General features: G+C 41.0%; 3 protein-coding genes across 3 annotated transcripts; 1 reads left to right on the top strand and 2 right to left on the bottom strand.

The window, feature by feature from the left end:
• Nucleotides 1–1,393: 1,393 nt before the first annotated feature.
• Nucleotides 1,394–5,440, top strand: kcnmb3 (potassium calcium-activated channel subfamily M regulatory beta subunit 3). Its single transcript, XM_018677235.2, has 4 exons — nt 1,394–1,479; nt 2,258–2,455; nt 3,436–3,610; nt 4,205–5,440. Exons 1-4 carry the CDS (start codon nt 1,394–1,396, stop codon nt 4,571–4,573), a joined length of 828 nt encoding a protein of 275 aa, XP_018532751.1. The 3' UTR covers nt 4,574–5,440.
• Nucleotides 5,387–18,717, bottom strand: LOC108883763 (phosphatidylinositol 4,5-bisphosphate 3-kinase catalytic subunit alpha isoform). The gene is made up of 21 exons (XM_018677233.2): nt 18,347–18,717; nt 16,985–17,400; nt 16,514–16,723; nt 16,105–16,355; nt 15,486–15,731; nt 15,181–15,266; nt 14,971–15,076; nt 14,242–14,394; nt 13,608–13,742; nt 13,246–13,370; nt 12,977–13,058; nt 12,587–12,751; nt 12,308–12,411; nt 11,950–12,121; nt 10,509–10,615; nt 10,025–10,146; nt 9,525–9,603; nt 9,151–9,321; nt 8,813–8,930; nt 8,559–8,710; nt 5,387–8,338 (listed from the first exon to the last, which is right to left on the bottom strand). The coding sequence occupies exons 2-21, from the start codon at nt 17,334–17,336 to the stop codon at nt 8,068–8,070; spliced, it is 3,207 nt and encodes a 1,068-aa protein (XP_018532749.1). The 5' UTR covers nt 17,337–17,400; nt 18,347–18,717; the 3' UTR covers nt 5,387–8,067.
• Nucleotides 18,718–19,044: 327 nt separating this feature from the next.
• Nucleotides 19,045–22,253, bottom strand: kcnmb2 (potassium large conductance calcium-activated channel, subfamily M, beta member 2). Its single transcript, XM_018676188.2, has 5 exons — nt 22,153–22,253; nt 21,589–21,711; nt 21,298–21,468; nt 20,818–21,013; nt 19,045–20,523 (listed from the first exon to the last, which is right to left on the bottom strand). Exons 2-5 carry the CDS (start codon nt 21,645–21,647, stop codon nt 20,239–20,241), a joined length of 711 nt encoding a protein of 236 aa, XP_018531704.1. The 5' UTR covers nt 21,648–21,711; nt 22,153–22,253; the 3' UTR covers nt 19,045–20,238.
• Between the last annotated feature and the right edge of the window lie 4,568 nt (nt 22,254–26,821).

Here is a 26,821-nt window from a genome sequence, read left to right as displayed (position 1 = left end):
ATACAGATAGTAAACAGAGATCATACAAAGCTTCTCCTATAGATGAGGCTCAGTGGGGATGAGACCTGAAAGGCAGGGCAGAATACATCAAATCAACGTTGGAGACAGTGCGGTCCAGTTTTGAAGTGATTGCAGCAGTCCGTTTCCATTAGGCATTTATGTTAAAGATAAAATTCTCTTTGAGTCACGTCCGAAGTGCAGCACCTCCCTGTGAGCGTCACGGACCAGGCAATGTCTCGGGTTACCAGGTGAGGTAAAAGTACTCTGAGCTTTATACATTTTTAATCTTGTTTTCTTCAGCTTCATCAAAAGCATTTGATTCTCCCACAACCCCATGAAGAAATGTGCCAGGCCTGTATCTTCCCTCTTGTAGGTTATTGATATGAATAACTTGACTGTTTTCACAAAAAGAGAAACTCCATTTGCCAGTTCACATATAATAAATCACATTTAGTCATAAAGTCATACAGGTGATAAAATATATCAGATAAACCATGATTACATTTGCCAGAATATGGAGTTTTACCACCAGAGTGTGTGATAAAAGAAAATATTCAAAATATCATTCCATTGTGTTCAATACTGAATAAATTAGGTATGACATCACTGTCTGTTTTATTGAATGGTTGGCTCCATTTCCAAGCTGCTCTGGTGTTCCTAGCCTTGGGCTTGTTATATTAAACAGAACTGTCACCAAGTTAATACCTCCATATGTTTTTCCAGCAACCCATGAATAATACAGGGAGTTTCGATTGTTTGAATAACGTTTATAAAACTTGCTCAGCATCTTGTACTCATATCACAAAGTGTCGGATCAATCTGACAGGCTTCAAGCTCAGCAGCCCAACGGGATAATGACTTATTGCAGGACGCATGTGTTCGGGTCAGTATCTTTTCTCTCTCTATGTGTGTGTAAATGTGTGGAGAGATGAGTTGATTTGACTTACAGTGGCCACCTTCTTGTCGCACTCTGCTGGTCCTTCGAGCTGACTTTGTTGCTGCTGTTTCAATCTGTGCAAAAAGTTAATAATCAAGAGGGGACTCAGGTTTTCCATGACAAACTGCTGCATGCAGCTGAGCCTCACAGGCCCACTGAGAGAGGCCATTAGCATCCTACCTGCCTTACCTGTGGTGGTTTCTATAGAAACACACATGAGGGTGGAAGGTGTTGTTGCACTCACCTTTGAGCCTTGGTAAACAACAGGGAGCTCCCCTGTGAATAAACTGCAATCTAGTCCTCTCAGTCAGCGGCCGCGCTGCACTGGAGCCTGCTGAAGATACAAGATGATCTGTTGAGCTGTTGACAGGAAGACATTTGACTTTCAGATAGAGAGGAGCTTGTTAGGTGGCTATACGTACTTGGGGCTAGGAGGTGGCTGCGATAGGAGTGGGCATGTTCTTGAACACAGCTTCTCCCCGGAGGTCGTTCAGCATCCCCATTAACATCAACCTGCAGGGTGCTCGCAGGCGGCAGACACGGTAAGAGAGGACAATCGACTGGGACAGACAGCGAGGCTTTGAAAACACAGTTGGGAGTTCATTATGGAGGGAAAACACTGGTTACGTTTAACAAAGCTTCATAGTTAGACTCCCAACTCTTGGGTAAATATAAACATGCATACAAACTATATCTGTCTGTTAGGGGAGTAAGAAAAACAGGTTAGATAAACCACATGCATAGAACTGACAAGATGAAGTTAAATGTTCTTGTCATGGAGGCCACTGTTAGTCTGAAAAAACTGTTGCATGACCTCTGTGGCCCTGGAGAAATGTTCAGAGAAAATGACTCTGATGAAGTCAAGGTCATCTCTTAAAGGTACCTTGTGGAGTGTCTGTCCACCAGTGGTGCTATAGAGCAATGCTATTAAATGGGTTGAGTTTTGTTTGTATCACAGTAACGTGACGATGAGAATTGTTTGCTGCTGATGTTGTTTTATGACAAAGGAAACTCATTATTTAAATCTTGAGTTTATTGGCTGATAAAGTGTATCTTGTCACTGAAACATTACAGACAGGTTTCTGTTTGAGAATTGGGGTTAAAGCACTAATTTTGACTGGTTAATTTTTTATGAGCTGGCTGTTGTGTTGCCTTCAGTTTTCAGTTAAATCTCAATCTTTGAACTAATTTACATGTGTTTTTATTTCAAAAATTACATACTTTTTGAGTTTTCTCCCTGAAGAGAGATTAAGTTCAATCTCTGGTATGGGATCCATCCATGCATGTATTCTTTTGTGTGTATGTGTATGAGAGACACAGGGAATTCAGCACAGCAGTGCAGGAGCAGGAGTGGAGCAGAGGGGGTGATGGACGTGGAGGACAGCGAGCTCGGTCCCAGATGCCGGTGTCGAGCGTCGGAGAGGACAGAGCCATCCTGCTGGGCTTCACCATGATGGCCTTCTCCGTGCTCATGTTCTTTGTGGTCGGCATCACTATGGTCAAACCCTTTGTTAACAGGTACACTGTAGTCTGTCGGGTGATGCCAGAGATGATGTTGTTTTTATTATTTTTAAGTAGTTATTACTTATTTAAGCTCACAAAGACAATGGTAGTACATTTAGGGCTGCAACTCACATTTTTAAATATTGAATTATCTGGTGAGATATTTTGTGATTAACTGATAAACTGAAAAACATGAAAATTCAGACATGATTAAGATTTTAAAAGAAAGGTAAAAACTAACTATCCTATCATTTTCTCTTGAGTGGTTTTATTTTTATCATGCACACATTTTCAGAAATTCTTTTCTTTTTCTAGCAAAAATGGGCTTCTGTAAAAATGTGCTACAAACTTTATTAACAAGACTACTGTCATGTCCCAATCTATGCTACATATTAGTTAAGCACATTTTTACTATGTAGTGTCTTCACGCTACAAAAGTGACAAAATAAAATATTTTGTGCAGGTATAATGTTTACCATGTTCGCCATGAGAGTGGAGCATGCTAACATTTTGTCAATTGGCATTGAACACAAAGTACAGACAAGGTTGATGGTTTTTAGTTGTTGACCAAAATACTGGACTAATTAAACTCTGGGTGCTAGATGAAAAGTTAAGGACCACCAGGAAGTCAGTCACCCTCTGTGTGCAGGTCTATCAAGTGGATGTTGAGATATTTCGCAAGGACCTGTTGGTGGTGTTTCATCTAGGTTTCATCCTCCTGTACCTGTACAAAATGTCATGACAATCCATCCTATAGATATTGACATATCTCTGTCTTGACCAAAATGGTGACTTAACCAACAAACAGACTGATGGTGCCATTCCTAGAGCCATGCTGTAAGCAAAGCTAAAGGGTGAAAAAGGAAAACCACACACACACACCAGTGATTTAATATGAAACAATTAGTGCATTTCTAGTTGTGGGATTTTGGGGATGAGATGTTTAGGAGCCCTCAGCTGAGTATCCTGAACCATTCCTGGCTCTTGTTTTCCAGTGACTGGGAGAAGGAGGTCGGCTGTGTGCTGGTGCAGGTCGACATCCTTGAAGACTGGGTGGACTGCAGAGGTGTGAGCACTGTGCCGTGCCTCAGTGTGACGGTTAACCTCACACGCTCCAATCAAAGTGCTTCTTTACACTTTGACGAAGAATCAGTCCTCCTCGCTCCTGAGGTGGGGATTTGTGGAAATAAAGTCCAGTTTTTAGGTCTCACCTTCTAGCTTTATGAGCCTCAGGTTTGAATCTGCTTTGCATCAGGTGTGCCTTGTCAGGAACACCTGGGGGATACTCCAGGTCCTGGAGGAGTGGGTTTGAGTGTCTAGGTTTTACATCTATGTGCTACAGCTGACATGGAGTGCCACTCTGCACAGTGGATGTTAATGTAGCTTCTCAGGACTTCACAGAGTAATTCTAGTTTTAAAATTAGCCATCTAAGCAGGGACATCTGGGAAAGCAGTGGAGGCAAAAAAACTGCACCACATGACAGGATGGAAAAGTAGCAGTACCTCTGTGCCCTAGTGAATAAGCCAGCAGACATTACTAGGAGATGCTGCTCTTCTCCTCCACTCACTTCAATGAGAGTGTATGAAACATTTTTGAGCACCTGCGCAGCAAATAGAGGCTAGGATTTTCCTTTTTAACAGACAAGAAAACTGAATAAAAAAAGAGCCTTGCAGCTCGTCTCACTGATTGCAATCAGTGCTGACAACTGTAAGAAGCAGGTCGATGATAAGAATTAGACTTGAATCACATCTTTTCTTTCACAGTGTTTCTACGTACCCAAATGTCGGATGGACCGAGTGGATATTCAAGCTGAAGTCCAGAGAGTGAAGAACAACTTGACCGCCAGGCTGGGGAACACCTTGCCGTGCTTGATCGACCGCGTGAGGCACCCCAGGCACGTCATCTTAAGCAGGAAGTACACATTGAAGAAGGCCCTGTTCGCACTGCTGTGGCCCAGCCTGATGCTGGGCGGTGGAGCTCTGCTGGTGGGCCTGGTGAAGCTGACACAGTACTTAGATCATCTGTCCTCTAAGATGTGCAGCAAGACTGCAGGGAGCCAGCTGATGTCAAGATATACCCAGGGCACACTGTACAGACTCCTCCGGAGGTCCAGCACCCAGTCGCCCTCTTGACATATCCAGTGTTTATGCTGCCAATAACTGAAATAACTGCCAAATATGGTTGGTTGTCTCAGAACTGGTGAAACAGGTCGCCCAGAGGAGAAAATTTAATTTCATTCTTATTCCTCCAATTAAGAATAAATGGCATGAAGAAACCTTCTTAAGTGTGAAGAATTAGTCCCAAATCCAAAAAATTATTCAAGAGGGCTCCAGACGTCTCTAATCCAGTTAGAGGTGACCGGCAGAGACACACACACTGTCCAACAGAGAAGAGACACTGATGACAGATTTAGCAAAAGAAAATGTTAACATACATTCTATAAATCATAAGACATAGGAATGAAAAGCCAGTGTTACTGGAGTACACTGCTAAATCTGTGGAGTATGATTGAAAATCCCACATGGACTACTTTTCCATCCATCCATTTTCTGCTAGGTATACAGGGTATTCAAGATGTTTTCCAGCTCCTCCTGGGGGATCCCAAGGTGTGATATGTAATCCATCTCTCATAGACTACTTCTTACATCTTTGTACAAAGCTACAATGTTGAAAGTTTTACTAAGAATTTTTTTACTCTTAGGTCAAAGTTTAGGACAATTCTAAAGACCATTTCATAGATGTATTATACATACTGATCCCATTTGCTTAGTAAAGTCTTGTGTAAAGTCTAAGGGAAGACTTAGGCACAAATTTAAGGATTGATAACATACTGATTCAAGCCTTGACCCACTGCTATTTTTTATTATGAAGCAAAACACTGCAAAATTGCCGTGTAAATATCAGACATGTTGATAAAGTGTAAAACAACATAATGAAATGATCTGTTTAGATAGAGAGAAATGTTTTTATTCAACAGTACAATAAATGAATGCATACAGTTTCTTATCAGACATGGTCATATGAGGATGGCTAAAACAAATATCTGAAGAGGTTTTTTTATGATATATACAGATGGATAGATAACTAACATATGAATCTGGTTCTTTTTAAAACATGCAGGGTAGCTTCTTCCTCCTTATTGTGCTTACAGACTTCTCCGCTTGACGTGAACATCGTACTCTGACAACAGCATCAAGTCCTTGTCCTTCATTCAACAATTCGCCTCTGCTTTGTCATTCATATTGTTTCAACAACTAGAAGCTGTCTACTGGGTTTTGTATGAGGATGGTGCACGTTATGCATGATACCTCCTTTGTTTTTTGTTTTTTTTGGTTAGCAGTTACATATACAAGTTTGCTTACATTTAAAAATACAAAAATATATTACCTCTGTAGTTATTCAAGGAAAGCATTTGCACATGTAGTAGCAGTATCAGTATCTGTTACCTTCATTGTGACTTTGTTGTACCTCACACAAGTAACAAGGTCATTTCTATACATGAAATTCAAGTAAACAACATCAGGTCAAACAAAAAAAAAGGTAGATATTCAAGGACCTCATGCATAATGCAGTGTGAGAAACAGAAAACAACCATAACAAGTACAAAGGGAAATAGCATCATTTAGATAGTTCTTCCATAAAGAATATGGGGTCTAGTTTTCTCAGTTTGGGTCCGGCCCACTGCTCTGTATCCCGTACAGAAGCACATGCATCTCGGTAGGATCGGTTTCCTGAGCTTTTTCTTTTTTTTTAAATCATGGACAGAAAAACAAAAATTGGACTTTCAGACAGACTCGAGTGCCCAGGAAACCGCCTTGCTGTGTTATCATTTGGTGAAGCTAGAACATGTACTGACCGCTTACATATGTGTACGTGCGGCGAGCAAAACCGCAAAGACTATTCTTCCACACATATAAGGGTGACAATCATAGGAAAGAGTATAGGGAAAAAGACACTTGGAAGTTAAAAAAAAAAGAAATTCACTTCGGTTACTTTTCTTTACCTGGATGTCGCGATCTGGGACCATGTGGCAAATGTGAGGAGAGAGTCTGTCTTAAATTATTGCGAACAAGGAGACGAGCAAAACTCAACATCTCAAACATTTTACAGATGGCTTAGATTGAAGCTCCACACAGAAACCTGGTAAGGAGAAGCAAAAAGGCAGGGTCCAAAGGCATTTCTCACAGTTCTTTTTGCTGGGAAGAAGTAGACGATACTGTTACAGTGCAGCATTGTGTATTTTTTTTCTCTTCCATGTACTGCCTGTACAAAGTTCACTGACAACAATCCTCTGTGTGAGCATGTCAGGGGAGATGCATTCCTCTCTCTGCCTCACTCTGACATAAACTTTCTGGGGGTTTTTTGTTTTTGTTTTTTTTTTTTTTTTTTTTTGCAGTATACAGTACATATTAGGATCACAACTTGCATAGTGTAACAGCACAGCACACAAAAGGAACACTACTCACCCTCCATCCCCTGCATTTCTTGCCTTTATCAGCTGAATAACAAAAGACCAATTCATAACACGTTATACAGCTGGCCATTAGAAAGCTCCTCTGCAGTCCATCTGTGCTCCAACTGCGCGGGGTCGATGACGGACATTTGCGCCTCAACATCTGACACAGAATAATACTGATAGACAAAACAAAACATAAACAAATACTGCGGAGATCAGTGCTATGAGTACACATGAGACTTGGAATAGTAGTGACTATTTTTCTTTTTACAATAAGACTGCTGAGTAGTGGGGTTACACATCTAGTACTTTGGCTCAGTAGAAAATAGACTCAAAAAGGAATATGTGCACCGAATGCATACAAGTCTATGGATATACAGCTGTACAAAAGTCAGTTATGTGGCGTGATTTCTAAACTGAGGACACGTCTCGTCTGTAGGCTACAAATAAGTCATTATTTCAGTTGCTTCAAAAAGTGTTAAATGCTAGCTAAGTGTTTTCAACGACATGTCCTCTGTCAGTCCTGTACTTATGAGTGTTAGTGATTGTTTCTATGATGGTAAAGGGAATTTTGATTTTGGGGGCACTTGCCAGGCTTCTTTAACTGAGTCTCAGCTGGCCTGGCTGTGTACACCAATATCTCCCTCCATCTTCATCAGTTCACAATAGGTAGTGGAAATGAAGTCAGTTTCTCTTTAGAAAACGCCAGCTGTGCTCATGGTATACCACTTCATGGTGTTCCTTTCTAAATGCTGATGGTTGTAGATGTATTGAAAGGAATTTAAAAAATAATAAAAATAAAAATTTGTCCTTATCTGGTTTGCATGGAGAAGGCCAATGTAGTCGAGGTCCATTACACTTGTTTAGTTCCTATGAAGAAGACAGATGAAATATAACTCCACCCCGCCCTCTCGAGTTCATAGTGCAGGGAGAAGAAATTCAAACACCTGTAGAAACAGGAGCATTTAGGCATCATGTCCCTGAAATAGGCATGATGCCTATTTTGAGGTGCGCTGGCAGGTAATGTTTCAGAGTCTTACGCTGGCAGAAATATTAACCAGGCCTTGGGGTGTTTGGGGAAATACCTCGCTCGCTTCTAATTGTTCTTTTGGTTATTAGTGTGCTATTGTTGCCACAGTCCGTTACTCCTCTCATTCCTTAGTTGCCATCTTAGTTCATGGCGTGCTGGCGGATTGTGTGAAAGATCCAGTCCATCTTGGTAGTCCAGCCGCCATGGTGAGCGTCGTTCATCTGCTTCATGAAGTAGTCGAGGGCCTCCTGCTCCGACTTGTCCAGGGCCAGGGTCTTCCTGATGTAAGCGATGTCGTCGAACGACTGCAGTTCGGGCATCCCGGAACCCAGCATCATGGAGAAGAGGTTGATAAAGAGGTTGGCGTGCTGCCGGATTGCCAGGTACGCTTTGTAACACATCTCCTGGAACCTGAGGGGCAGAGGGAAAGACATTACAAAAATGGATGGAAGCAGCAAAGATGGGTGAAGACAGAGAAAACAATAATACACCACCAGAGTTAAGTGGGTAATCAATCTCATAATGGCATAAAAAAAACAACTCAACTTCCTGTTTCATGTTTTGTTTGGTTTAATAAGTCACTGACCATTTTTCTTTTATCCTAAGATAACAAAGTGACTGCTGGCTTTACCTTTCAAACTCCCTTGTTTTAGTACACTCTTGAGTTCCTTTGCTAATAACAATCAAGAAGTCTTGTGTCAGCACAAAGGGCACACGTTCTCTCTTATACCCAAACTTCTTCTTTTTGTGGTCGAGGAAATGGCCAAAGTCTATGTGGAACAGCTGCAAAAACAGAGAGAAAAATATGAAATTAAATAATTACCATAGAAAGAAACAGAAAGTATGTATAGATAACATAGAAAGAATGTCAAATGTAATCTTTACCTGTCCATCATCTTTGACCATAATGTTGCTATTGTGTCTGTCCCCTATACCCAGGATGAATGTGGCTACACAGTAGCCTGCACATGACCGCGTGAACAGATCTATGGCCTGGTCATACCTGAGAAATCAAACAAATCGAAAATACCTTAATCTCACAGAAGATCCAGTAACTGTGTGGACTATTACTCCAAAAAAAAAAAGAAAAAGAAAAAGTTCAGTAAATGTGAGGCTTTTAGACTCTAAGTATTCACATCAGTCTTATTATTATCACAAACACCACCTCTACACCCAACAAAAGACCAGAGAAACTGTTTTAAATCACTGTTTTCACCACTCACATCTCTCCCTTGTTCTTATCCTTGAGCCACTGATGCAGCGTGTGGCTGTTGAACTGCAGTGCCCCCTTCAGGCCTCCTTTGCACTGGATCTGCATGATGGTGTGAGAGTTCCTCACCACCTCGATCAAACCCACACAGTCACCGATTGACAGGCAACCATACGGCAGCATCCTGTGAAAGGAAGGACAGAAAAAACATCTAGAGAGGCAGAAACGATGAAGACAGCAGTGATGGACTTCATATTAAATGACCTGAGGTGGCTGTCAGGGATTGCCGCTAATTAGCATTCGAGCATGGAGCGCAGGACATGAAAGGTCCAGTGCCTGTTAATGTGTACCTGCATCCTTGCTGTCACGGTGAAGTGAGGAGCCTACCTGAGATCAAGGCCTTGGTTCTGCCAGATGTTCTCCATTATCCTAATGATCTGCAGCGTCAGCATGTCCTGCCTCAGATCTGCAGAGGCAGGGAGAGACAAGGAGGTGGATGACAGTGAGGTGAATATTAGCTGCTTAGCTGCTCTTTGATCAACTCCATGATGCATTATGGAGCAGAGCTGTCAAAGTCAGTTTGGTCACAGACGGTAGAGCAAAATGCACAAGCAGCTGCAGTAAAGTGTGATTCAAATAATGTGACTTGATCTTTCTGAATTCCATGTAAAGAGCATAGATGAGCATAGAGGCTGTGTTTGTGTACCATGATATACCCTACAGGCTCACACTGAATTATGCTGCATGCTCAGCAAGAGCACTTTCAAGTCTGTGTGTGTTTGTGTGTGTGAGTGTGTGAGACAGAGGCAATGATGGACAAAGAGAGGTAGAGAAGCAGAGAAGAAGAAGAGAGATACAAGCAGGAAATACACAGAGAGAGAACTCACCATCTCCATTTTTGAAGATGATTTCGTTGTTCTGAAAAAGCAGCTCTGACATCATATCTGGGTTTTCCCAATTAAGCCATAGAGGTCGTTTGGCTGATGACATCATCCTGCATTCCTCCAGGCTGAAACAGACACAGGGACGTATTTTCAGAGGAAGGAAAAAAGATATGACGGAAGACACTAAGTCTTAAGTAATTAGGGCTGCACTCACAAGTCCTGACTGCAAACAGCATGTACATTATTTCATCCAACTATCCCAGTCATGTGGACTGGGTTTACTGTACAAAGAGGCTGTGGTCTAAAAGCAATAAGTACATTATGTCCCCAAATCTACTTTATCCACACACAAAATACAACTTTTATTACACCTAATAGAGTTATACACCTTAAAAATGGGAAGGCAAAACCAACACCTGCAGAGGAAATAAACCTTAAATGCCAACCAGTTAAGAGCAGAGAGTTAGATAAGGGAGTACTGATGTACCGGAGGTTTCCCAGCTGATGCGCTGGATTCAGTGGAGAGATGAAGCTTTGCAGTGCATCCATGTAGTCAGGCCTTCTCATCTGCTCCACCAGAAACTTCATTTGAACCTTAGAAGAGATAAACAAATGTATTAGTTATTAATAAGCTGATGTTGAGCAGCTGGAGGAGCAGGCCAGCCTGATAAATATGCACTAAGTACAGACAGCTTACTGCTGCTTTCCTTCAGCAAAATTATTAACCTCTCGCAATGAGGTAATGCTGCTTCAAAGAGAGATCTTGGGTAATGACATACACCCTCTGGTGGCCATGTTGGAGGTCCACAGCTCAAGTATTAAGTGAAAATAATTTGAGAGGTGATGAACCTATGACTGACCTAAAAAGCACCAAGTAGACCAAGTTTGTGTTGAACATTTCATCACAGTTACCAGTTACTGATCAGATAATGTTCAGTTTAGATTCATTAAGACAGTTTTCTAGTTAGCTAGCTAACTATCACATCGGCTTAGACAATAGAGAAGACGGAAAATTAGCTAGTGGCTAAAGCCTTCTTGTAGGCCAGAGTTAGATATTAATTTTAACTTGATTACTTTGCTTAGCTTGTTTGGTAGCTAACTGAAACAGTTCAAAATATCTTTTGTGTTTGGACTACTACAAATAAAACCATTTAGTCACATAGTCACACAAATTATTTTAATATTAGTAAGTTGTGAATAGTCTCTGGTGCATTTATTTTTCCATTTTTTTCTCCTTTCCACTTTCCCTGGTTTTATGAGTAAATTCTGGTATTTTTAAGGAGTGTCCCTGTTTTCTCATCTGCATTAATTTGCTCTTGTGTTTTATGTTAATGCAAACTCAACACTTCCTCTCTTCATTAAAACAGTTCCAGCAGTTCAGGGGGCATAATCTTTTCACTTCCCTAGAAGGCTTTCATTATGAAACATCTAATAGAAGTGTTTACCCTCATTAATAGCAGGTTAGTATAGAGAAAGCACAGCAAAGTACAGCTGATTGGAATTAAGCAACTCCTATATTAAAGAAAATAATCTAGAAGCAAATAATGCTGATGCTGTGAAAATAGATTTTGCTAAATGTGCCATTCCAAAATCATAGCACAGATACTGATAATTCAATTATTTTTACCTAATTTTACCTTTGACCTTATTCAGAACTAAACTTTATTTAAATACAAGCTCTTTATTTGTTATTTATTTTCCATATTCATCTTTATCTATCACTGTAGAGATCACTACATTTTTAGAGATGTATTAACCTGGTTTGGTTGAAATATATTCAGCTGCAACCAAACTGAAAGCAACTCTCCAAAGCCTTATCACTCTTCTGTATCTGTGGCATCTCTGTGCCCAGATTGGTCCAGATGTTGTCAAGATTAAACTCAATGACTCAGAGGATCACAATTAACAGCTGTCGGCCGTTAGATTACCTTCTGCGCCTCATCTTTTTTCTCCTGTTTGAGGAGATCGGTGAGATTGATGAGTTTCTCCATGGCCTCAACCTGTCTGCTCAGGTGCTTCAGATACATGCCGCAGGCCCGGCAGTACGACTCCAGCAGCAGGCCGAAGCGCTGGCTCACCGTCTTGTTGTGCATCTCTGACCTGCACACACGGAAAATGTGCAGCACTCAGTATCCTGAACATTGACTGACATCAGCTGTTTTCACAGAACTTTCTTAAAATCAACACAATTTGGCACCAGACAGGCAAGTGACATTCAAACAAGAGTTTAACCTTTAAAGTCACATAAACACGCTACGGGGAGGAGACCTTTTTAAATTAACTCACTTTAAATGCCAGAAGAAGAAATGTCCTATCCTCTGATTGGTTAATGCCTTTTTCAGCAGGAAGCGTGCAAGTGGGTTATCAAGGTACTGCTCATACTTTAGAACCTGGAAATAGACAAAGAAAAAAAATAATGTAAAAACATTGTTATTTGTTTAAAAACCACAACTTAAATTTATGGAGCTGAACAATCAGATTCTATTCTTTTCAGAATAACTCTCCATAATTCATACTGTTTACTTAGAGACATTTAAAGCGCAGCCTAATAAAAATGCAACAAACCTGAACTAGCTGAATGAGGTACTGAGAGAGTTTGTCATCAGTTAGGTATTTCTCAAGGCACTTTACAGCAAAGTCTCTGATCATGGGATCGGGGAAGTTGCAATCCAGCAACTCCATGGCTTGTTCTGGCTTGATAGCAGGCCAGTCCTTCAGAAGGCAATACATCTGAAATGAAAAACAAACATGCACTGACTACAGATATATATTCTGTTTTATCATTTTTCAATTTTAAACCACCCTACAGTGCATTTGACGGTGTGTTAATGTGCACCATCTGTGTAAAGATAAGTTGAGTTGCATTAGTTTGATAAGAAAGCAGGGCACATATCTATTACACCACGTGATGTCCTTTAAAATAAAGGCGCATCAGTGGTAGAAACCTGAGCTCACCTGTGCAACCTCATCTCTGGAGTTCCATTTCACAGCCAGGAGGATCTTAGGAAGAATCTCTGGCATATTGACACAGTCTTGTCTAGAACAGTTTGGACATAAAAGTTTTATTAGTTTTATAAAATCTAGGTCAGCCTCTTATAATGGTAGAATGACTTTTGGGTAAAATGTAATGGTTTTGATAACAGAATGTTAATATTCAACCCTTACAGAGCCCTCATACAACTGCAAATAACCCATATAATGGTAAACAACCACAAACACTTCACCTGTGCCTCCATAGAAAGTCTTTCTCCTGCTCAGTGATTTCAGACAGCGGGTCTCTGTTGCACACTTGCCGCAGCTGCTCATTGTCAGTGTCAGTCAGGGGGTTGTCACGTGCCAGTCTGTTACTCTGGGACACCATATAACACACAGTTTAATAAAATATACTGAACAATGTCAACACCACGTAGAGTCTACAGGGACTTGTGTCACATTATATGTGAATAAAACAAGTTGTTCTCTGTGATGTGAGTGAATTGTGAAGTGGCAGCTGCTCAGGATGAAAATCAGATCTCATGATGAAACTGACAAGTTAGGCAAAGCACATTATAATAAAAAAAAAAAAAACTAATGCTTGTTATCTTACCAAGCCGGTGTGGCAGTAATTAAAGCCAAGCTCTCTGGATATATTCCAGTTTGCATGGTCCTCAATGGTGGTCATGTCAGGGAACTTGACAGGGCAACTGAAATGGTCAAATTCCAGCTCAAGACAAGGGGTTTCCTGCACGTTCAGAGGGGGTTGGAAGAGGGAAAGGTCATTCATAGTGTTAACTGTAATCAAAGAAAGGTGCCTGTGTCAATGAGTAATTAATTAAGTGGGATAAGAAGCTTGGTTGCTTAAATCAAGGCGGCTTAAATCCAGCTCTCTAACTCTACAGGTTGTCACCTGCTCAATTAAAACTGGGTCATGAGGCTTAGAGGTCAGCAGCAGACATAAGCATGATAACTATATTATATATTTCACAATGGTTCATTCTGGTCCATGCAACTGAAAGAAATCTGCTTTAACAACCTGTGCATTGTAAATTCTACAATAATTCTTATGTTTATAATAATTTATAATTTTAACAAAAACACTTCCATGATAGAACAGAGGGGAGCAATGTTACGTTTGAAATCACTCTATCGCATCAATATTTGCTCTGTAAAATATAAGACACCACTGCAAGCACAAACAGTGAGTGAGCATTATGTTCAGAATGTTGACATTTGCTGTCCACCTTGTTGGGGTTAGAGCCTGTTACGCCGATGGGGTTGAGCAGGTCCTCCAGGCCATGCGGGACAGGCCATAAGTTGAGAGCCATCTTCCCTGCTACTAGCGTGTGGGTGTAGTCAAACAGGTTGATGTTGCCCCAGGCGAGAGGACAGTGTTCCTACAGGAAAATATCAGTAAGATGATGCATAGGAAGATGATTAAACTGGCAACACCTCAGGGCTATGAAACAGACAGGTGCAGTGAAGAACACAGGGAAGTTGTTATTTCCCATGCCTACATTAACTGACTTTGTTAATTGCTATGACTCAATAAACAAACTTTAATGAACAAGTTTTACCTTAACATTTAAGAATCTTAAAGTGACATATCATGTTATAGTCCTTAAGATTTTCATACTATTTATGGTCAGCATTTTTAGCAGTAGTCATTCAATTATTTTACCATCTGTAATTACCCCTCTAATTAGTAGTTTTTAGTACCGTTGTTTTCAGTAAGTTTTGGTCAAGTCTGCAATACCCACGCTGAATTCAAATCCTCCTAAGCATGAGGGATTCACAGGAAAGGATGCCTGTAATCCAGCATTACTGTTTACTGTTCAGTCCACTAACACTGTAAGATACTGCTGATGCTAAACAAACGACTCCTACAGCTGCTGCTTCACATTAAAAGTAACCAGTACTGAAATCTTAAACGTTGCAACTTTAATGTTGCTTTCCAGCATTTCACTGCTTACCTCTTTAGCTCCCTTCCTCCCTTTCACAGAGCAGATTGAGAGGCAGAGTCGAGCAGCACGAGGGATGTCTGGAATGTACATGTCGTAGTTAAGCCACTCGTTCCACCTGGAATAAACAGGGAAACATCCATTACCATAATCAATACCATTACTCTTGCAAAGCTGAGCGAAACACCAGAGTGTAAAACACTATTCGTCATTGTGTACTACCTGGGGTTTGAACAGGGCACCCGCTGGGTATTGACATTATCACACAACTGCTCTCCACCGTGGTATATCCCAGTCCTAACGTAGATCTAGAGCAGAACAACAGATTTATATACTGAGCCACTGAGTGATAAAAGTATCTTTCACTGCATTTCTGAATGAAGGAGACTTTAGATAACCTCCAATGTAGTGGAGATGTGAGATTACAGTCAGAATGTATTTTAGTCAAACCAGAACATAAAAAGGGACTCTTAAAAGAAAACAAGATGAGGTGGTCACAGCACCGCACTGATGTACTGCATTTGTACCTTGTCAATGTCTCTGATGTTGACATTGACGTAAGTGGCGCATAGTATCCTGATCCTCAGAGTTCCATTGATAGTCCACAGAGGCTTGGTGGCTGTTTCCCCATTCATGTAGGGTGTTGCTGTGGATATTCGCCTTGCATACGACGGCATGGTGAAGTTGTCCATGGGTAGCTGGGAATACAGGCTGTCTTTTGCCATCAGCATCAAGTTGGGCATCCGTCCCAGCATGATACAGCTGCGCACATACTGTTGAGGGCAGACAAAGTGACATTTTGAGGTAGCTGTGATTGTGACATTTTGAAGTTATTCATACCGTTTGACATTTTGAAGCCATTCATACAATTACTGGGTTTCTAAACATGTAAATCATTGGATTTTACAATTCTAACTCAGCAATAACTGAAACACTCAGCATTTTGTACTTCATATACTGTGATATGTATAGTCTATTATTGAATCTGCGCATTTTATAGACAGCATATTTTTTCCATAAATTTCATTTCACATCATGAATGTCAAGCCCATTCGGATTGGATGATAATTTGACGTGAAGTGGATCTCTACCCCCTGTAAGTGCAATAGCATCAGATGAAACTAAGCTAAGATTGAATTAGATTACCTTGTACTGACTCAGAGGGTATTTCTCCAGTAAGTACTCATCACAGCCGCAGACTTTGAGGATGTACTTTCCCTGATACTCCTGCACACACATCTTTAACTGCTCCTGGGAGAGCAGCATGCTGCGTGTCTTCTTGCGGATGGCTTCTGCAATCACCTGCTCTGGCACATAGTCATGGTTGATCTTCAGGGTATACTTCTGTTTGTCATTGCTGGGTGACACAATAACCCAAATGACCACGATGATTTGACCTGAGGGAAAGAAAACAAAATATCAAATTAAGCAAAAATGCAACCGAACATACACAGAGGAGGTGTAAACAGAAAAAATGTGAATGTTGGTAAAAATATATTCTGATTTTTTTTGCAGTGAAGATTTGCTGTCCAGAGCTCAGAGTGAAATGTCTTACCTTTATCTAGCTTGTTATAGATGTGCCTGGGAAGTTCTGCTGAGGATTCTACATTGGGAGGGTACACGTATAAAGCTCTACTGTGGGGTCCGTTACTGTCTCTGAGGTCCACAGCTTCTTTGCAAACATTTATAATGTTCCTTCTGAAGTCCTGCACCTCTGGATCTTTCACCAAATCAAACTCACATATAGGCATTCCAATAGCAAAACCTACAAGAAAAAAGACGTTATCAATAAAATTGACTAGTGAGTCTTTGAACCTAAAAATATGTTTGCATTTTTCATGACATGTGAAATAATAATACAGTGTAATTCATAACACAATATATGCTGTGACCAGTTAAATCCAATGGTATTATGCTAATCCTCCTCACTGTGGTAATGACATTGCCAAGGCCAATGGCTGTTACAGTACATTACTGTAAAGTACAGTAGATGTTTTGTAACTGCATTAGAGGTCAAGAACCATACCTATCTCTCTATTGAGAATTTTCTCTTCTCTGTTGCCTTCTGGTTCAATAACTTTGAGGAAGGCCTGGAAGAGCCTAAGATCGCACAACCTCCTGGTCTCATCGTAAAACTCCTCCCGCTCTGCCTCTTGGGTGACACTGACAAAGATGTAGGAGCTCTCCTCCTGCAGCAGATGGTAAAGAGGGTACTTCCTGGCCTCTTTGAAAAGCTCATGCTTGACTGTGATGAGTGTAGCCTCCCGGAGGCACTCCAATGTGAGAATCATGCCATTTGGCAGAAGGCAGTCCACTAGGATGCTGGGGGGCATCAAGTGCATCCCCCATAGTTCTCCTGAGGAGGGCCTGGGAGGCATCGTTGTGCCAGCAAATCCTCTCTTTTCAGAGGCTGGTAATTATCAGAGGACTGATGTCAACCAACTGGGAGAAAAAAAGGAAACAGAGAATTATATAAGAACCACTGACCTGTGTACAATAATACAAAACGCTTGTGGTAAATGTCTGACTTCAGTGATGGTAGCGTTGCATAGAAGCAGAATATAGAAATGTTTAAGACAGACTCTTGAGGGTATCCCAGTATAACATGGGTTTCCAAAAGTTTTGTGCAAAGTCTATAATTACATTACAGGGGAATGCATGTAGGATCGCTGTATACAGCTTTAGTGTTTTTGAGCTCACCATACAGCACACAGCTGTTATGTTATGGTACTTTCATTTAGTGTAACAGACACAGCAACGAATTTATGACAACTTTAACGACGTGTCTTGCAATAAATGAAGATGTCACTCTGTTTATTTAATTATTATAACGTTAGCACCTAAGCTAACGATAACACAACTTGTCATTGCTTTAAACAGATAAGCCTTTGGAAACAAACTTTCGCTTTTATAAGTTGCTGTGGGAAATAACTCATGCTAAGTCAAAGAGGGCAGCAATGAACTGATAAATGTCCATAAGTGTCGAATGAAAGGACTTCGAAAATAATGTAAACAAACTTGTTAGCTAACCAGCATTACCCACATATTAGTTAAGTGTGGCTAACACTGCTAAAGTTTAGCTTTTAGCCCTGGCTTGTCAGTCACCTCGACTAGTCTCAGTGTTGTGCTGCTGCTTTGTGGATCAACGTTAAGTGTTGTTTCTTGGCTAGCTAGCTAACCATGCTAGCCAGGTTCACTAAGCAGATCAATGTCATTTGCAATATGAAAACCTCGACTCAAATACAGGCTAATATTAGTCTGTCGTTACTACAATACAGGAGTGCGACCCGACAGTTTGTCGTGTGGGTAACTGGGTAACTGTTTCGGTTGACAGTGAGAGCAAACACACATCAAAACTTGAAAAAAATAATAACAAATGTAACGCTACCTGTGTCAGATAGCTAACGCCAACCGGTTAGCCGCGAAGCCAGTCAGCCAGCACAATCATTAGCCGCGGCTAGCTGAGTAAATCCCATTCGTGCCCGCTCTGGAAGTCTCAACCAGCGGCGCTAGCTCTAACCTTACTTCATCCAAACAATGATACTGAGGGGTCGGGACAGTCCCGCTTTTGTGGAGAAAAGACGCCCCTAGCTCCCGGTGATGTTGTCAGTATGTTGTAGTGGAACACGTGTATAATACTTCATAATGTTCTTCATCGTGCCGTCCCGAAAATACACTACACAGTTTGGTAGCACGCTAGCTCCACACGGCTAGCCTGCTCGAAGAATGCTAGTAGGCTCATCATCATCATCATGGACCGCCCTCCCACACACACACACACACACACACTCCGAGTGTGTGTAGCTGGTGGGGAGATCAGTTTGTCATGAGATGAGACTGGGGAATTCACGGGAAACCGCCTGTTCACTGTTTTCTTCGATGAAATGCCTCTGAAATGCCACCAAAGAGCACATGAGAAAAACAGTGCCAAAGTTGTTGTGTTGATACAGGGAGTCATATGCAGAGCCCAGAGCAAATTCTTTCTGCAGCATGTGTGTGGATGGATGGATCCCTCAGAGAAAACGTGTAAAGAAAAAAGTATTTTTCTGCTAAATGAATGATTCGTACATTTCATTGTATGTTGTATTTTATTGTTTTTACAGAGAATATAATGTTTTTTCCACTTCTTGTTGCATACCTGTAAAACTACATAACATTTCAGTGAAATTCAGTGGATTCTTGGCCATGGGCAGAGGAACTAGTGATAAGTAACATAATAATTGGTTGAACAAACCAATCATAAATTCAAGGATAGGGATATTCTCTATTATTACAGTCATCAGCTGATTAACATTATTATCTGTCACTGTGTGTTTTAATGCAGATTATAAACCTTTGTTTGTTTTTAAAATAGGCTAAAAGAGACTGTGCGGCCCTGGCAGAGGTATGTGCTTGATGTGTGCTTTCTAGTGCACAAATATCCTATGGAGATAATCATTTATTACAGCTGCAGAGCCACAGTATTTGACCACTAAGAGCCATATCACTTTGTGCAGGGCCACTGCAAAACCACCACAATAAGATCATTAAATAGCTGTTTTTATTAATGGGATAATGTGGAGATTGATGCAGTAGTTGCTGTGTTTAAGAGTGAACTTGTGACCCTAGTATGTGGAAACATAATTATTATTTTACGTTGACCTTTTTAAAATCTGCAAGTATAATGTTTTAAGCATAAAATGAGTGCGATTTGTTTTTAGAGAATGTGCAATATAAATTTTCCTGCATATATAGGCTAAAACATAAAGCATATTTTATAGATGGTGTGTATAAACATACAACATATTATTGTTTCAGAAAACAGTAAAGTTTGAGAAAATTCTCAAAATTGTACAACATTGTTCAGTGTTAACAACCACAGTTTTGGAAAGACAGTAGTGTTTTGCCCTGCCTGGTTGGTATTATCATATAAGTCTCATAGCAAGCACATGCTCATAATACACTATATTTTAGATTACAGGCAGAATGAACTTCATTGTAAACAAGTAACCTCAGAGCAATTTACAATGCTTTCACACCATGCAAAATCCAGTCATAGTTTTCCCTGTATAACCCTGCGAGTTACATGTCTCAAGGTTTCTACCTCTGAACATTCAGTTCACTTTTATAACAGTCACATCCTCAGTCCGTGGTGAAAGTCAGCTGTTCCAAATGTCTCAGCCGAGGAGGAACGTTTGCAAGAGGTCACAGCAAGGTTGTGTGGTTGAAACAATCCTTTTCATGTCATACGTCCATCACCAAACCGCCATATGCTTGGCTTCCACAGCTGCCGCACGTATTTCACCTCTTGATCTTCCCTATCTCCTCACACAGCCTGGAGAGGTACTGCGTGAGCTTCACCATCACGATGATGAGGGCCCCTCCTGTAAGCATGCAGGAGGGCCAGAGCAGAGAGTGGAAGACGACGCTGTGGTCGTACAGCCGGGTCAGGAGGACGGTCTCCTGCTGCTCGCTCGGGTCGTAGTAACAGGGGACCTGCTGGTTGACCTTCAGGCGCTCTGAGATGTTCATGATCATGGTGTGCATGGCCAGGCTGTCTTTCTGGCACCTGGGCACATAGAAACACTGCAAGGACAGGATTGAAGGACAATGAGGGTTATCTCGAGGGCAATCAGTCAGTCATACTTTTCGTTTTGGCGATTCAGGCTTTTGAGTTTTGTTTATTTCACAACACTGAATACATCACCCTGTCATGTATCATCTTTTAGCTTGACCAGGACAAATTCCAAATCCTATCAGCTAACATTTTCTGCATTGGAAGCAGAGTACGTCTATAACCAGGCCAACATCTGACAGCCGCTGTCAACATTTGAAACGGTTCAGTAATTCCCTGTATTTTCCCTCTGGCTCAGTACTCACTTCAGAGCTGGCGTCCTGGGTCTCTTCATTGTGAGATAAACGGCTGACACGGCCCGTGTTATTGACGCTCACGTAGACCTGCAGACAGGGGTATTTGGAGACTCTCCAGCAGTCTGACCCACAGTTGTAGGAACAGTTCATGTCTGCTGTGACCGTGGAGTTGAGAACAACACACACACCCTCCTCTGTCCACACACTGTGTTGACATTTAAATGAAGATCCAATTTAATGCAAAAAAAAAAAAAAGCATTCTGGGGGGGGGGGGTCTCATGGTATGAAATCAACTTGGTTTGGGGTGTAATTTGTTCCTGAAAATCTGGTTTCGTAAAGTATTTATTTTTGCAATTTTCAGGTTGAGAGAGCACTGAGGCAGTTTGTCAACAAGCACACCTGATGAATAAAACATGTTTCTGAGAGGAATATCAAAGTTAACTCCTTTAAAAGCTGTAGAAAAAGACTACTCTCACAACAGGCCTGTACCTGTCTGCATAGGAGCGTAATATGGTGATCCCCAGGACAAAGTACATCATGACAGATGCGAGGATCATTCCAAGACCGAGGAGAATGGCCCGATCTTCACCAGGCTTTAGGGCCGTCACCGTTTTCTTCTTGTCCAATAAATCTACCTCACGGAATTTCTGGTAGATTGACCTGATGATGGGAAATGAGAAGGAATCATTACTTAAAAGCTTAAAGTGCATGCAAATCCCCTTTTAACCTCCTCTGCATTTTATGTGAATCATAAGGCCTGAAATGGTTTGAATCTGTTACCTCCTCTCATTCACTCCATGTGATCCTGCTGTATTTTTGGCCCCTGCCACAAAGAACATCTTTCCTGATGATCCACGTCCTCCTTTGCTCACAGAAGCCGAACGGAAAGATTGTTGAAAAGACCTGCAAGGAATTACAGCGAGTTTTATGTTCAGCTGTAATGTAGCATTGGAGTTGTTACTCTGAAAAGCTCTTTCACTACCGGGATCATAAACACAGCAGAAATCCCTGAGCCACCAGGTTACAAAACAAATTTGTGAGTAAAGAGAACAACAAATCATACTGTACCTTTGGTGCATATTTACTGTCAGATTTTTAAAATATGTCCAGTTTTGCACAAAAGAAACAAGTATACGCTTCTCCTAAGCACTCCACAAACAGCAGATTATCAGAGCTTTATGATGTGCTGGGACAGGAAGCACACCTGATATAGTTCACTCCACCAGGTAAACATCTCATTTTGAGCACAAAGAAACTCCACAAAAGGTAAACAAGATGACAGATAGCCACAGATGAAAGGTGTTAATGCTGATGAGGCGCACCATGAAAAAAAAAAAAACCTACCTGCTGTATCCCGAACACTTCAGCTGTCAACACAAAGTCATTGGGTCCTCTCTTGACACAACAACAACGCCTTGCATGTGCCACCTCTCTCTCTCCCTGTAGGTCCTACCATTTGCAGAAAACACAGTGTTCAGTGCTGCACATGCAGCTTCAGGTCCAATAAATAACATTAACCTTGATTCAGATGCAAATGAATGGGCAGTTCAGACATTATGAGTTATTAGCTCTGGGTCGGCCAAGGGTTAGCGTTAAAACGAGGGTCGATGCGAACCCACTCACAAGATTGCCAAGGGTTTATTCGAAAACACAACTGCTGTTAGTTATCTGTGGTCATTTTCTCATATCAACAATGATATGATGTCATGGCCTTGTCTAAATCAAAAGTGTGCTCCATCACCAGCCAAAAGTGAATAAGAGATGCCAATAAATCAAGAGGGAGTCAACAATCAAGTCATATTGTTTATTTACGCCCCCACAGATGCAGAATAATCAGTACAGAATGGATTAGATTTTATATTATTGGACATTCTGTAGCCATTATTCAGAGTCCTCTAACATTTTCATTTTTGCGTGGGATAATCTCACCAGAGTGCTGGGAGCAGAATAGTTAGAAAACAAGCCAACAAGTTCCTCCTAGATGAGTAATTTCCTTATTGTATTACATCCCCAGCTGCTTAGGGGAAATGTTGCTGAGAGACAGCCCCTGTATGACACAAGACATCTGAAGGAAATCATAAATGCTATCTGCATTTATGCCTTCCCTGAAACATTCCATGCGATTTTGCATGCATACCCGCGACACAAAGAGTCACACTTACATGAATTTTAGGCTCTCTCTTACAGCTTTTCAAATTTTCTCCTCTGTAAAAGCACGTTGACCATTGCAACCGGAGTGCCTCAAGTTCCATACATAACTGTATTGATTTCAGCTAAACGTGGAGACACACACACATGCACTTTCAGAAAGACCGCCTTACACCCTTGTGTCTACTTTATAGTTGAGCAAAAGATTTTAAAGGGTTCTGAGAGCTGGGAATTTGTTGGTAGCTGTGCCTCTCACTCCATGGAGGCTGGACTTACAGCAGCAGGTGACTTCCTACCTAATAACTTATAAGGAGTGGACGGTGACGCTGTCCTTAATAATATCTGGGGTAGGCAATGTCACTCAGGCTTTGAGTGTGACCTTGCAAGGCCTTCCAAGCGCACTCAACGTGAAGGAAACAAATTTAACACAGTTAAACATGTTCAAAATGTAAAATAAGTTTTTTTTTTTCCACTTTCCAGATTGGTTTTACGAACATGTTTCACCAGAAAACACTGTTTTACAATTATAATTTTCTCATTTATTTAAACTGACAGTGATAGAAATTTTATTCATATGAGCAAATTAAAAGTATGTTCACTCCGAAGTTCATGAAACCCCTGAAAATCTGAAATTATGTTGTAAAATGGCTAAAACTGAACTGAATCAGACATAGTATCATAGCTAATGGGTGAAAAGTCTGAATGACAATAACCTTGAAATGTTAATTTTAAATATATTTGTGTCCTTTTTCACATCTCTGCTTATTTAAAAAGCTACTGCAGTGCCACCACATGAAGCAGTGATGGGAAACAGTCTTTGTGTGCCTGAGGAGATGCTCCAACACCCAGCGCTAGTGTGAAACTGCTTATCCCAGCAGGAACATATTGTTCAGATTTTCCTATTATCAGTATAATGAACTGCGTATCCTGAGCCAGAAGCAGATAGGATCAGCTGACCTCACTGTATATTCTTTATGGGTGTGCCCTTGGTTCATATTTCTTACAGCTGCCTCTCTCCCATCTTGTGAGACTGAAAGCGTGACTGAAGTGATAAACCAAAATGGCATGTGGTGGACCACATAATTGTACAGCAGGTGTCACCTCACACATGGATGGATTACTGAACGGGCTGTCCGGGCTGAGGCCCTGGGGTCCAGAGGGTCAGACAGACAGCATCTCTTCACCTCCAGTGTGATATACTGAATTATTAAAGTTCAGCTGTAGTTTTTCAACCAACAGCGGCACCTGATAATTCTGCCTCACCTGCAGAATGTTTCCGAAAGCCTCACAAAACAACTACAAAGAGATGGATGATACAAAACTACAAAAGAGATGTGAAATTACCACAAAGACAAAAAAAACTACAAAGAGAAGCAGGAAAATCAAGAGAGAGAAAAATATCCAAACGACAAAATGAGAGATGCAAAATGACCACAAAAAAAAGACACACAATGACAAGGAAATACAGACCAACTATAATGCAATGCATTAACCAGAAGGAGGCACAAAACAACCATAAAAAGACACACAGTGACTACAAAGAAATGCAACACGACTACAATGAGAGGAAAAACAACCACAAGGAGACGCAACAGAACCACAAATTGACAGAAAAAAAAACAGAGATACAAAATGACCAAAATGCATAATAACTACAATGAGACGCAAAATGACCACAAAGAGACACAAAATGACCACAGAGAGATGCAAAAAAAAAAAAAAAACAGACGCATGATCTAAGGACTTGGCTTTGACCCTGTAAATTTTACTTTAGTGGGTGTTTACTCTCACCTTGCATGCTTAACAGCACTGTGGAATTCAAAGCCTGGCCTGTTGTCAGCACGCTCTTTGATGAAAAATGTCTCAGGATGTATTTTTTGCCTTGTCCTTCTAGTGATTATTGCTTCCTTGTCAGGTGTCCTGGTGTTTGGTGCCTCAAAAAAAAAAAAGTCACATGCTCCACTGCACAGCATCCCATAGTGTACCACGAAGCAGTAAACACTTACCTGAGGTGCATACACCGACAAATGAGTAGTGTGCAAAGTAGAAGGCACAGCCTATAATAAACTGCATATCTTGTACATGCTGTTTATATTATTGTACACAATGCCGTGTCAAACATCCATCCAATTATATTTATGTTTTATATATTTTTGTATTTCACAGTTGTTTCCATCTTGCTGCTCATCAAACAGAGTGAAACGCAGCATGTGCCCATTAAATTTATCCAATTACAATTCATCAGAGCGCCTTGAGATGAAAAATCATATTAAACTATAATGTATCTTATTCAGCCAGCCAGTCACAAAATCCATGTTGTAGCTAAATCTGAGCACTTACAGATACGTATCACATGGATGAAACCTGTAAAAGATTAAAACTCTTTTGTATTCCTAGCTATGTACTGTGAGTTCACCTGCTATTGTGTGCTGGATCATTTTTAGGTGCATGGTCTGTGCTACGTGTGTTCACGGTGTTTGTCCCTGGTGCCTGAAATAATCTCTTTCTTTGCACATTCAAATTACAATAAGCCCCTGCTTTTGTGTGGGACTAGTGTGTGCTCAGTTAAAACAGCAGTGGTAATATGTGCAATCTGTGAGATCCTACCTCTTGTCGCTGGGTTGTTATGATAATCCAGACTTTGGGCTACAACTGTCAGCAGTGACTCTCCAACATGGCCTGGGCTCTGAGGGACAGCAGCTGGCTACCTCTTATTTAAACTCTTATTCCCAGTGGACAGGATGCCTGCCATACCTGTGCTAGTAATATGAGTTCCCTGTACAATGCCGTCATGCTTAAACTGAGTTGGTCCAGCACAATCAATCTCAACTGTATCCTCAAATATCTGGCTTTGACTGGCTCCACTGTGGGTCCACTGCTATGTTTGTTGCAGGGACTGCTGCACATCCACAGAGGAATCCCAGAGCAGTTATTTCAAACACCTCTGCCTTTCCATGTCCCAAACATACAGTATGTACAGTATAGGTCTGACTTTTTACACTGTGACAAGAAAACTTTGCGACATGTGGCCACAAGGTGTCTCTGCAACCCCAGAAACTGGAGAAACACTAAATGGAGTGGGGGGGGGGGTTCCTCTTTGATCACCAGCAACAGATCAGATGCGGTCCCTTTGATTTTTGGGATTGATGCATTTATTTTGGCAAAGAGACAAATGTAAATGTGTGAAATTTTGTGGGGAAATATTTGGAAATAGCCAGATTAGTCAGTTTGTTGATTATAAATGTATATAGTTATATACAGTATTTATTACTTGTACCACAAACAGCTACTTCCTATTCATTTTTTTACCTGGAAGATGCACATTAAGGAAAAGCCAATTCTGATCCCTCAGTGTTGGGGCAGCAAATAGTCATATGCAAGGATACTATTTGCCTGCATTGGTTTAGGTAGCATGATACAAAAACGCAATTAACTTGTGTCGATTTGTATACATACCCAATAAAATTCTCAAATTAAAGGTTGCAAACGGTCTTGTGCACTTTCTTCGTCATGTCTGATTTTTGCTCATCAAATGTTCTACCAGTTATTCTTGACTTCTGTGGAATGTTTTTATTTTGAAAATTAAGTGTAATTAGTCTGACCAGATGGGGGCTTTTTCCAACCTTTGTTGATGAGCTTTCTAGACAAGTCTGTCCTTTATAATAGCACTGTCAGATCATATTCTACTGGAGGTGCACACTGCTCACCACTTTACATTGACTGCTCTCTCCAAGACCCATCCAGTGACGACCAGAGAGCGCAGTATAAATAAAGACAATCTCCCTGAAAAACTCCAGAGCTTCCTCCTTCCTCTTAGCTCAGAAGCTTTCCCCTTTAATTATACCCTGGCCTTTAGCCTTGAAAA

The sequence above is a fragment of the Lates calcarifer genome, linkage group LG4 (assembly GCF_001640805.2).
Source record: "Lates calcarifer isolate ASB-BC8 linkage group LG4, TLL_Latcal_v3, whole genome shotgun sequence".
Classification (NCBI taxonomy): domain Eukaryota; kingdom Metazoa; phylum Chordata; class Actinopteri; family Centropomidae; genus Lates; species Lates calcarifer.
Note: the sequence above shows the minus strand (reverse complement) of the source record. Positions and strands in the feature narration are given on the sequence as shown.

Excerpts from the sequence above, each read along its gene's own strand:
- kcnmb2 (XM_018676188.2), bottom strand. The coding sequence starts at position 21,647 with ATGTTCTTTGTGGCAGGGGCCAAAAATACAGCAGGATCACATGGAGTG. Across the intron at positions 21,469-21,588 it reads CATGGAGTGAATGAGAGGAG|GTCAATCTACCAGAAATTCC; the intron begins GTAACAGATTCA and ends TCCCATCATCAG. Across the intron at positions 20,524-20,817 it reads CCCAGGACGCCAGCTCTGAA|TGTTTCTATGTGCCCAGGTG; the intron begins GTGAGTACTGAG and ends CTGTCCTTGCAG.
- kcnmb3 (XM_018677235.2), top strand. The coding sequence starts at position 1,394 with ATGTTCTTGAACACAGCTTCTCCCCGGAGGTCGTTCAGCATCCCCATT. Across the intron at positions 1,480-2,257 it reads GCTCGCAGGCGGCAGACACG|GGAATTCAGCACAGCAGTGC; the intron begins GTAAGAGAGGAC and ends TGAGAGACACAG. Across the intron at positions 3,611-4,204 it reads CAGTCCTCCTCGCTCCTGAG|TGTTTCTACGTACCCAAATG; the intron begins GTGGGGATTTGT and ends TTTCTTTCACAG.
- LOC108883763 (XM_018677233.2), bottom strand. The coding sequence starts at position 17,336 with ATGCCTCCCAGGCCCTCCTCAGGAGAACTATGGGGGATGCACTTGATG. Across the intron at positions 9,604-10,024 it reads CATCTTCAAAAATGGAGATG|ATCTGAGGCAGGACATGCTG; the intron begins GTGAGTTCTCTC and ends CTGCCTCTGCAG. Across the intron at positions 9,322-9,524 it reads AACCAAGGCCTTGATCTCAG|GATGCTGCCGTATGGTTGCC; the intron begins GTAGGCTCCTCA and ends TTCCTTTCACAG.